Here is an 11,528-nt window from a genome sequence, read left to right as displayed (position 1 = left end):
GTTCCCCAGCCACAGTGAACAGTCCTCAGTGCAGTCCCTGGCTAGTAGGGTGATTTTTAGGTTATTTCTTAAGTCCTACCATCACAGGAATCTGCGAGAGCGCTGTCTCTTTAAATATCCAAAATAGCCAAGCCGCTTTTTAAACCTACAAAATGGCAGCATCCTCCGGACCGGCAAAAGTCCACAATTCAGCCCACCTTTCTCTTCACTTTCTCCGTTTGTTCCCCAGCCACAGTGCACCGTCTTTCGTGCAGTCCCTGGCTAGTAGGCTGATTTTTGGGTTAATTCATAGGTCCTACCACCACTCGGGAATCTCCAAGCCGTGTCGTCTGTGCTGTTAGGGTCGCTCAGTCCACTGCTAGACCGCAGCTCCGTGTGTCTCCTTTTTTGGTATTTTCATGCAAATTCTTCTGCTAGTTGGGGTTTAGTCCACTTATGTATCCTTCCCTTCAAGGCTCAGGGGTCCAAGATTATCTTCTGTGTCTGTGTTAATTGGTTTCCCTTTTCTTTGTTGAAGAGCGTCTCTGCAGTCCTTGTGCCTAGTCCGCCATCTTGCCGGAACTCCCCTAAAATTTATTTTTTTAAATGAGACAGGTTTTGCCTTTCTAATCAGAAAATTATCCTTCATGAAGAATTTCCTTTGAAGGAAACAAATTTCAGTCTAGAATGATACCCAGGAATGAGACCTATAATTGTTGAAATATTTCCTGGTGAAGGTGCTGCCAGGTGAAACTGCATTAAATTACTTTCATTTTCATGTCATAAGGATGACCCATCCAACAATGATTTTAAATGTCAAATTTAAATAGTTGAACAGTTTTAAGTCAGAATCTAAGATTTGGACAAAAGCTCTCCTGGCATTGTGCCTAAGACATTTGACTGTTAACCAAAAGGCTGGTGGTTCAAATCCACCAGCCACTTCTCAGAAGGATGTTTGGGCAATCTACTGCTGTAGTGATATCGCCTCAGAAACCCAAGGCGGGGTCACTGTGAATCAGATTCGACTCTATGGCAGTGAGTTTTTTTTTTATTTTTTAGGAAGCCAATACAATAGAAATAAATTATATTTTGTTTCTTTTCATGAGTTATAAAGGGTAAAATATTTTCTGCACGTTCTTCACCTCTAGAAGAAATGTGTTTCCAAGGCAGTCAATCTTTACAGAAGTAGCTTACTCCATCTTCCCTCAGCACAGCAGCTGGTGGGTTTGAACCGCCAGCCTCCTTGGTTAGCAGTCAAATGCCTTAGGCACTATACCATTAGCTCTCCTAAGAAGAAATATGAAGACATTCATTCTAATATTTTCAGAAAAGGGTCAAGGAAAGGAAGTTGGGAATAACAAAGGCCAAAAAGTATGAACTCCAGAAGTACCCTGGGTACCCTACTTAGCTTTGATTTCCCACATGGAACATTTTTGAAAGTTATTTTTCAAAGACCAACTGTGCCAGATATGACAGCATTCACTTACTCCATAAATCTTACACACGAATCCAGAAGAAATATGGAAGACTGATGATAGCATTCCTTTTTCTGCTTTGTGGTCTGGATATGGGCCTTACTTTGAAGAAGAAGATCCATACAATACTCTCCTTAATGACAAAACATTTACTAATATCACAAACACTTAGTTCATAATTCTTACTGTCACTAACTAAATATAGAACAAAATAATACTACTTAGAAATTTGTCACTGAAATACAGTATCTTATATGTCTAGAGATGACATTTTAAATAAAGAGAAGTTAGTACTCATTTTGACTATGACAGCTCGATGTTCAAGTCTCATTCTCCTTACATACTATTACACAAAATTATTTTTGGCATTTGATTTTTACCTTTAGCAAAGCAGCAACTGCTTCCTGGGTGGCATTCCGGACATCTTCTCCATTGACCACCAGTATCTGGTCTCCTTGCATCAGCCTTCTGTCAACATCTGCAATTCCCCCTTTGACAATATCTGATACAAATACTCCAGTATCATTTCTGCAAACACAATTTTGAATTTCAACATTATTTTTTTCATTAAATAAGCATTGCTATTTAATTAAAAAGCTAACATTTTTAATGGAAATGTTTTAATGGAAAATTTTAGTTCTATATTTATGACTTTAAAAGTTTTATTTTTTTAAGCAATATTGAGGCAACATTATTATAATTATTTTTTGTGATAAGTAATAGCTTATGTTTTATTGTTTTCCATAGATTAAATAGATGCTTCATGAGCATATCCGTTCTCCAATAATTTCATACTGTAATTGAAAGTGGGTACTAGTCTCATTTTAGGGGTCATCCATTTAGTAAATGGCAGAAATGCATCACAGAGTCAGTCAGTTGTTCTTTCCGTACTGTGAAGAAGCCTTGAATGAGTTCTAACCTGTGGCCACACAAACATGCTGTTGTTATTATTATTAATATTTTTGAAAATAACTGATGGATATCTCAACTAAAGGATCCTCTGTGGCACAATGGTTAAGTGTTTTGCTAATAACTGAAAGGTTGATAGTTTGAACCCAACAGCCACTCTATAGGAGAAAAGACCTGGCAATCTGCTTCCTGTGAAGAAAAACTTATGTGGCAGTGCTAGTGTGTCCTATAAGGTTGTCATGTGTCCAGATCAACTAAACAATACACAATAACGTATCAACTAAAGCCACTGGTTATCCTTTAAATGTCACTTCCGTGATGGCTTTAAAAAAAAAATCAAATGATAATTAGATGAAGAAAAAAAAATCCTAGGGCTCTAAGGAGCCCCTGGTGGCTCAGCTGCTAACTGAAGGTGGGCAATTCGAATTCACCAGCAGCTCACTGGGAGAAAGATGTGGCAGTCTGCTTCTGTGAAGATTTACAGCCTAGGAAATCCTATGGGACAGTTATACTCTGTCTTTTATTTTCTTTAAATATTTAAGTCATTATGGATCTACCTTTAATACAAGATAGATTTACACAAAATGCATAAACAGTATTGTTTCCAATTCTTTCTTTCCTAAAATTGTTAGAAAACCCAAAACTTCTTGTTAAGATACAAAGATTACCAAAGGTAAAAATGTTTAGTGAAGACAGAAACATATCACTTGTTCTTGCTACAGTCATGACCTCAGACTTACCATTTTACCATTTTGATGCTGTGCTTCTCAATTTTAGAATAAGAGTGTTGGATTCAACAGTATTTGTATGCTCTCCCCAAGGTAAATAATTCAGGATCCACAAAAGAAATATCTTATTGCAACCTGGTGACTCCATATATTAATGTATTTGGGTATTCAAATAAATTTTAATTGACTCATATTGCACAATAACCAACCTTTTGATACTGTATTCCAAAAGAAGTATTTAAGAAGTATTTAGTTTTTCAGATATATTCCCACTGAGATTTAAACAATATTCCTACATTCTGGAGGCTTTTTTTTTTTTTTTTTTCCAGTAGTCTAATTCTTTCTGATACACACTGGTGTCAATGTCCTTTTACTGGCAATTAGAAACCTCACAGCAGAACAGGCTGAGAAGGGTATTCATTTGGGCAGTCTAAAGAATGATTATTTCCAAAGAATGATATTCTGATATAAAAGTCACAATTCTCTGGATTTTTTTTTTTAAGAAGCTGGAAAACAATAAGCTGCTTTGCAGTTGTGGGCATCTGAGGTCTGAAGGATGGTGATTTTAACTCAGGGCTGTTATAGATGATCCAGAAGCTTTCCACTGAAAGGAGATCAGAGAATGAAATGACTTTATTTGCTTAATTATCTATTTTGAGGCTTAGATCCAGATGGGCTTATAATATGAAGAGAAAGAAATATTTAGGAGGCTCACTGGATTATATATTTGTTAATTTTACTTAAATGTGAGCACTTAAATAAATTAGGTGCTGAATATATGTCCATTAATGAAACACCCCAGCTCCTTCCTTTATGCTTTCAGTTCCTTCTGATGGCATGCTCTTGGCTTCCATCATGGCTTTTCTAGCTCATTGTGACCCTTCTTCCAGGCCTATCCTCAAGCCCCTTTAAGAGACTAAATGATCACTTTCAGTCTCAGCTCAGGATGTTTTTCCCTAAATGCACTTCTCTTCAATAGGGGCTAGCTGGTTCTCTTTCTTCCTTGTTGGCTCCCATGGTTCCTACAATGCATCTCTGTCACTCAACTTAACTACAGTGCTTTGTTGCAAGCATATATTTATTTCTAACTCGCCAGACTCATGAGTTTTTTGAAGTCAGGGATCATGTCTTCTTAAAACTTATTCCTCAGAATATGATTTATTTCTGGGTGTATACAGCAGGTATTCAAAAACTATCAAGTGACTTTTTGTTGTAAATTGTTGAGTACCTACAAAATCTCCCAAAATACTGATTTCAGATGGTCAAAACCAATACCTTTTGATACTCTTACCAAATAGGTTGAGTACAGCTACCTACAAAACACTAGCAGCTGATAAAGGCTCTATAGTGTAGTGCCTAAGGCATTTGACTGCTAACCAGAAGGCTGGTGGTTCAGACCCACCAGCCACTCCTCAGAAGGAAGGTTGGGCAATCTACTCCCGTAGTGATACTGCCTTGGAAACCCAAAGAGGGGTCACTACGAGTTGGATACGACTCTACGGCAGTGGGTTTGGTTTGTTTTTGGCTGCTATCGCTCTTTAAAAGAAGATAAGCTCAGTCATTTCCAAAAGGTCAACATCTAATTTCATACCTTTTACCAACAATACTTAATCCCAGGCCTTTTCCTGGCTTCTTCTGCAGCTCAATGGTGAGGGTGTCATACACGTCCTCCTCTTTGTAGGGAGTCTCATCTCTGTAGAGCGTCAGGCGCACCCTTTGTGGAGTCTGTCTCAGGACATTTATTGCTTCATCATGTGTGGCCTTTCTCAAGTCAATTCCATTCACCTTATAAAATGGGAGGAGCCAGGTGAGGGAAGTGAAGTGCTAATGAAAAACAAAAGGAAGGAACGAAGAAAAGGAGGGAGGAAGGAAAGAAGAAAGGGAGAGAAGAAGGGAGAAAGAAAGAAAGAAAGAAAGAAAAAACGTCCAGAGAATGGGCTTTTGTTTGGCACTTGTAAAGGTCAAATACACAGCATTCTGTACCTCTAAAATCTGATCTCCAGCCCAGAGTCTTCCATCTTTACATGCTGCTCCTTCTTCATAAACTTCATGGATAATAATGGCACCCTAAGAGCCAAAACAAAACATAGCCATGCTTTGTCTCATCACCCTTAGGAATGGTGAGCAGAAATGGCATCAAACATACTGCACTTCTATAGTCATACACAGTAAGTTATGTATCATCCACATTTATATGTAAGGCACACACCAAAAATTAAAAGTATAACTAACAATACAGTTTTTGCTAGAAGGCTCAGACACTTACACTTTGTTTTCTAAATATATGTCACCTCTAAAATAAATTAAAAAATTTATTGTATGTATATATATATATATTAAATAAATTAGGTATTGAATATATGTCCATTAATGAAACAACCCTAGCCCCTTCCTTTAAACTTTCAGTTCCCTTCTGATGGCACATATATGTATGACATACATGTATACATCACCTCTCCTATCTACAAATAAAGCAGCAGTCAAGAAATCAGATAACATATTGCACTAGGCAAATCTGCTGCAAATGACCTCTTTAAAGTGTTAAAGATCAAAGATGTTACTTTGAAGAGTAAGGTGTGCCTGACCCAGGCTGTGGTATCTTCAATAGCCTCATATGCTTAGGAGAGCTGGACAATGAATAAAGAAGACCAAAGAAGAACTGATGCATTTGAATTGTGGTACTGGTAAAGAAAACTGAGAATATCATGGACTGCCAGAAGAATGAAAAAAAATTTGTTTTGGAAGTACAGCTAGATGCTCCTTAGAAGTGAGAATGGCCAGACTTTGTACCTTGTACTTTGGTCATGTTGACAGAAGGCACCAGTCCCTGGTGAGGGATATCATACTTGGCAGAGAATCAGTGAAAGAGAGGAAGACCCTTAATGAGATGGATTCACACAGTGACTGCAATGATAGGCTCAAGCACAGTGTTTTACTCTATGGTAAAGAGGATCACTATCAGTTGGAATGGACTCTACAGTACTTAACAATAACAGCAATCTACAAATGAAATTATTAGATTTTTTAAAAAAATACATTTTATTGAAATATAATTTATGTACAGTGAAATATACAAAACTAAAGTGACATGGGTCAATGCTTTTTTTTTTTTTTTAAACAGTGTTCCTTTCTCTGCCTTCCCACCTCGGGTAACCAAAGAAATTTTCCTTCCATATATAAACCTTTCCTTGACTTTTTATAGTAATGAACTAATACTATATTTGTCCTTCTGTGATTGATTTATTTCACTCAGCATAATGTCCTCCAAATTCATCCATGTTACGCAGTGTTGTGCAGATTCTACATTATTCTTTAGTGTTGCATAGTATTCCATTGTATGCATGTACCATAGTTTGGTTATCCATTCTTCTGTTGATGGGCACCTAGGTTGTTTCCATCTCTTTCCTATTGTAAATACTGCTGCGATGAACATAGACGTGCACATATCTGTTCTTGTCCTGGCTCTCACTTCTTTAGGATATATACCTAGTAATGGGATTGCTGGGTCAAATGATATTTCTAATTCCAGTTTTTAAAGGAATCACCATACTGCTTTCCACAGTGGTTATATCAATGCAAATGAAATTATTAGATTTTAAAAAAAATTTTAGGATATTGGAAATTCTGTCTATAAATTATCTATTTTTTCAGACTCTTCTTACTACAGGTCTAACCCAATCATAACCAGTGAGTAGAAAAGGAAATTAAAAGACAGCAAGGACTAGTGACCCAAGAGAAGCATTCTGAAACCTAAATGTCACAATCACAACTTGAGTCTGTATTGGTTTACTCAAGTAAAAATTGCAATACCTAATTTAATATTTATGCTACTAAATTAAAGTAGGGAGCTCTGGTAGCATAGTGCCTAAGGCACTTGACTGCTAACCAGAAGGCTGGCGGTTCAATCCACCAGCCACTTCTCGGAAGGAAGATGAGGCACTCTACTTCCATGGTGATACTGCCTCGGAAACCTAAGGAGGGGTTGCTATGATTCAGGTCCGACTCAACGGTACATAACAACAACAACAAATTAAAGTAACATTGAGTGTTATATTTTTCTAAATCTTTATATGCCACTTAATAAAATAAAATTGATGAAAATATCCCAGATAAGAGCCCCTAGGCTGATGGGCTGCTTTTGTATCTGGAGCAAGACTGAGTTGCACTCACCAACAGTGTGTCTGACCCACCAACGATGCTCAGGCCCAGCCCAGTCCGCCCTTTGGAAATCTCAATAGTGGTTTCACAGCCAGGAATGATGGGGCAGGTTGCAGGATCACAGGCAAAGACTGCAGGTGTGGATGATCTGCTTGTACCTAAAATAAGTTTAAAAAATAAAAACAAATGAAAATTGACTAGAAGAGAGATATATCAAACTCACCACACTGGTTGTCTTTAGAGTGTGGAATAGCAAAATGGACCCAAGAGCAGGGACAGAGGATACTTCAAATTAACCTGTAATCTTTTAGTTATTTTATATTTAAAAAGTCAAATAACTATGATTAAGTCATCATTGTTAGTTTAGGGTGGTAGGTACAACATTTCTTGTTAATATTATTTTATACTTTTCTCATTGCTAGAAAAAAATGTATAAAGGAAGTAGAGCAGAGTTGAACTGAACCTCTAGCTTCACTTTGACAGCTGACATTTCACTGATGCCAAGCACAACATCTTATAAAATTATGATTTGTAAAACTGAGAGCTGAAATGTGTACCAGAGACCTGGAAGTCCAGGCAGGGAAGACCACATACTCCAGTCCACCTCAGTGATTCTGCTCATGCTTCCTTTCAGGGCTTTTTACGGTTTAATTTTGATTTTTTTGTTTTCTATTTTCTTTTCTTCTCCTAAAGCATCTATTTCTAGCTACTCAAATCTGAACCTATACGCATCTGTATGTAACAGCCAAAGGAGCTGTGGTGGCACAGTGTCTAAGGCACTTGACTGCTAACCAGAAGGTTGGTGATTCAAACTTACAAGCCACTCCATGGAAGGAAGTTGAGGCTATCTACTTCTGTAAAGATTTATTGCCTTGGAAACCCAATAGGGGCTACTCTGAGTTGGAATTGACTTGATGGCAGTGGGTTTTGGATAACAGCCGAGTTTATAAAACTTCAAGTGAGGCCAACTTACCAATTCTTTCCTTGGGTCTCACTTGATATTTTATAAACTCAAATTTTAAATCCTGGTGCATATTTGCTCAGGTTTGAGTAGAGATGATAGAACAAGGAGAATATAATTTCACAGCTTGTTTTACAATAGTGTTCATGTTCTGTGTTTGATGATACACCAAATAACATATACCATACAGCATGTTTCAGGACAGCTGGCTATGATGGTTTGGGTTTAGGTATATTGGTAAAATATCTTGTGCTTTAGAAAAAATATTCTCTTTTTAGGAAATCAGACACAGACTATTTCCCTCTTCCTGAAATGGTAAGAACAGGTGCACAATATTTTCTTTTATGTTACATTTTTATTTAGCATTTCATATTTTTATAGACAATGCTATTTGGGGATCAACATAAAACCTAAGACTGAGAAAATTTCCATAAAATCTTTCAACACTTGAGTGAATTATCCAGTGTCTCTAAATAAAAAAATTACTTTAATCAGGTATGTATTAGATTAACATTTTTTTTGGTATAACTATATTGTAAATGTTTTAAACTGTTTCCTTAAAAATATGTCAAAAGAACTGAGTATTTCATAGTTTGGAGGCCGAAAGAAGTTTCTTTTTCCCAAGTTGCAGAAAACTCTATTGTTTTGAAGACTTTTTTTTCTTGATGCTACCAAAATTGAAATTTATTATTTTGTTAAACACTAGCATAATTTTTTTCTGGAAAAGTAATTCAAAGGAATAATGCATTAGATTGGCATTTTAATGAGACCCTGAAGTATCAAAACAGGGTTCCTGTATACCAATTCCTTCTATTTTCACAGCTATTGTTACACCCAAACCACAGAACTCACATTTAACGATACACACTGCAGTTGTCATTGTTGAGTGCTGTTGTTTTTGACTCACAGCGACCCCACATGACAGCAGAATTACCCTATAGAGTTTTCTATGTTGTAATCTTTATGGGAACAGATCACTAAGTCTTTTCTCCCACAGATCCACTTGGTGGATTCAAACCACCGCTTAGTGTATTGGGCCGCTAGGGCTTCCCATGCTGTGGTAATGATTAGCATTTTAAAGTGTTTTTTTTTTTTTTCAGTATTAAGCACCGTTGATCCTACCTGTGAAGCAGAACATATGCGCCCATTTTTACATATTAGAAAACTGAGGCTTAGAGAAGTTAAATCACTTGTACATTATTAAAAAGGAATGTACAAAATGATACTTCTAATTCATTACTCAGACACCTGGAATGACAGAATCCCTCAGCTAAAGATCCTTGGAGAGCAAAACACGTACCATCCCCCCTTCTTTTAGGGATGAAGAAGCTAAGGCTCAGAGTGGGTGGGAGGGTGGCTGGGTTTTTCTGATGGACCCCTGGTGGCTTAATGCAAAGGCCACATATTGCCTGCCTCATAGCCCTATGCTCTTTCTGCAGGAACCACTCTGTTCATACCATTCTGTCACCAAAGGCTCTCATATCCATATCTATTCTTTGAGAGAGTGAGCTACAGGCAGGCAGGCAGTGGGCTCCCAGGCTGGGACCCTCTGCAGCGAGCAAAAGCGCCACGTGCATAGGGCTTACAGGTGACCAGCCCTTACTTCGAAGAGGCTCTGGTTCTGGGGAGCTAGAAGGTGGGAGCATCGGAGACTGGGAGCTGTTCTTTTTCTCCCCATTCGCTGTACCAGCTGCTGAAGGAATAGTCTGGGGATCTGGGTTCTCAGCATGAATGGTAAGTTTCACTGTGGTCTTTGTTGTCTTCAGAAGGCTAATAAACTGGCAAAATGTTGGTGTGGAGAAAAACAAGATGTAAAGGCAAATTAGTAGACTTAAACAAATAAGTTACAGTTACACTTGTAATCTAATTTTATTTAGGTTTGTCACAAATGACAGAAAAATTCTATTTCCTTGACAGGATTTGAAGAGTCAAGAAAGGAATGGTTCTCTAGTTTTCTTTCATTGGCTGGTATAGATTAAGGCTGTTGTTAATTTCTACTGTAAGTCTAGTTCTGACCAGATTCTTCCTTATATAAGTATAGATATTTCATCTTTTTATAGGTCTAATTTATTCTGTCCTCTCCCTACAGCCTTACAAGATAAATAGGATATTTTACCCATGTGCTGAGAAGCAGAAGCCACTTAAAGAAACACTTTTAATAAAATGGAAACACATATGCTAAAAGCATTAGGTATTAAGAGAAAATGAAGCCAAGTGGAAAGTTAAAACATAAGTATATGGGTTAAAAGATATGATCTATATGTTACTGAAACTAAATAAAAAAATCCACATTGAGCTTCTTGCTGGCCAATGTAGAAATGGAAACAAGGTCAATTACTTGATACTCCTTCAACATAAGCAAGGAAAGAAAGTTACTCTCAGGAGAGACAAAGCTTTTTCTGGAACCACATAGGGAAGGTCTCACATGGGATTTCTTGTAAATATTACGATCATTTTTAAGGAGAAGGAAACTCAGCTACAAAGAACTGTTAACTCCAATAAAATTATACATTTAATGATGTGTTTATAAAGCATTATGTATAGTTGATATTTATGGGCGTAGACTTTTTTTTTTTTTTTTAAATTTCTTTGGCCCTAACACTAAACCTTTGTCTAGTAGTTTCAAGTTTTTCTAAGGGAACATGAAAATGCTATTTATCTGAAAATTTATCAGATCAAAAAAAAAACTTTAGCATTATTTTGATTATTAAAAAAAAAACCAGAAATTGAAAAACTTCTAAATAATTTTTTCTTTTCCTTAAGGATGTGTGTCTAAGATAGGTCTGCAGCTATGATTCTCCTACCCTTTGCGTAATTACCACAAAGCCCCCCCCCCCACACCCCAGCCAGGCCCAAGAATGTGTTCACAGGACCATTAGCTATCTTTGGAAAAAGTACCTTTTCAACAGGATAACCAACAACAACTTCATCATCTACAGCCAAGATCTGATTTCCAACTTTGAGCCGTCCATCCTAAATGGAAAATGGAAGATTTAGAGTAATTTTCCACAAGAAATTCCCTTTTCCATCACTTTGTGACAGTGGGAATGGTAAGGCCTCACCTTGGCTGCCACACCCTGCTCTGTTAGACTCTTTATGACGACTCCCATGAGTGTATCTTCTTCACTGATAGCAATGCCCAAACCCCCTTGATCCTGGAGAAGCAAAAATAAGAACACTCAGAAAACTTAAAACTGATCATTTTTATTTAGAAGCTATGTGGTCATAACTTCTAAATGTCATCTTCCACCTGTTGTTGTTGTTGTTAAGTGCCGTCGAGTCGTTTCCGACTCATAGCGACCCCATGCACAGCAGAAC

General features: G+C 37.3%; 1 protein-coding gene across 1 annotated transcript in view; it reads right to left on the bottom strand.

Moving 5' to 3' along the window:
- Positions 1-11,528, bottom strand: part of MPDZ (multiple PDZ domain crumbs cell polarity complex component) — a 225,587-nt gene that overhangs the window by 19,754 nt on the left and 194,305 nt on the right. The window contains exons 32-38 of the mRNA XM_042781301.1: positions 11,273-11,365; positions 11,109-11,183; positions 9,814-9,988; positions 7,262-7,407; positions 5,075-5,158; positions 4,683-4,876; positions 1,835-1,982 (exon numbers count right to left, since the gene is read on the bottom strand). Of these exons, the coding sequence (XP_042637235.1) occupies positions 1,835-1,982; positions 4,683-4,876; positions 5,075-5,158; positions 7,262-7,407; positions 9,814-9,988; positions 11,109-11,183; positions 11,273-11,365 (915 nt within the window). The remainder of the gene's footprint in view (positions 1-1,834; positions 1,983-4,682; positions 4,877-5,074; positions 5,159-7,261; positions 7,408-9,813; positions 9,989-11,108; positions 11,184-11,272; positions 11,366-11,528) is intronic.

Source organism: Orycteropus afer, unplaced genomic scaffold (assembly GCF_000298275.1).
Source record: "Orycteropus afer afer isolate SDZICR_OR568_19922 unplaced genomic scaffold, OryAfe1.0 scaffold00102, whole genome shotgun sequence".
Lineage (NCBI taxonomy): Eukaryota > Metazoa > Chordata > Mammalia > Tubulidentata > Orycteropodidae > Orycteropus > Orycteropus afer.
Note: the sequence above shows the minus strand (reverse complement) of the source record. Positions and strands in the feature narration are given on the sequence as shown.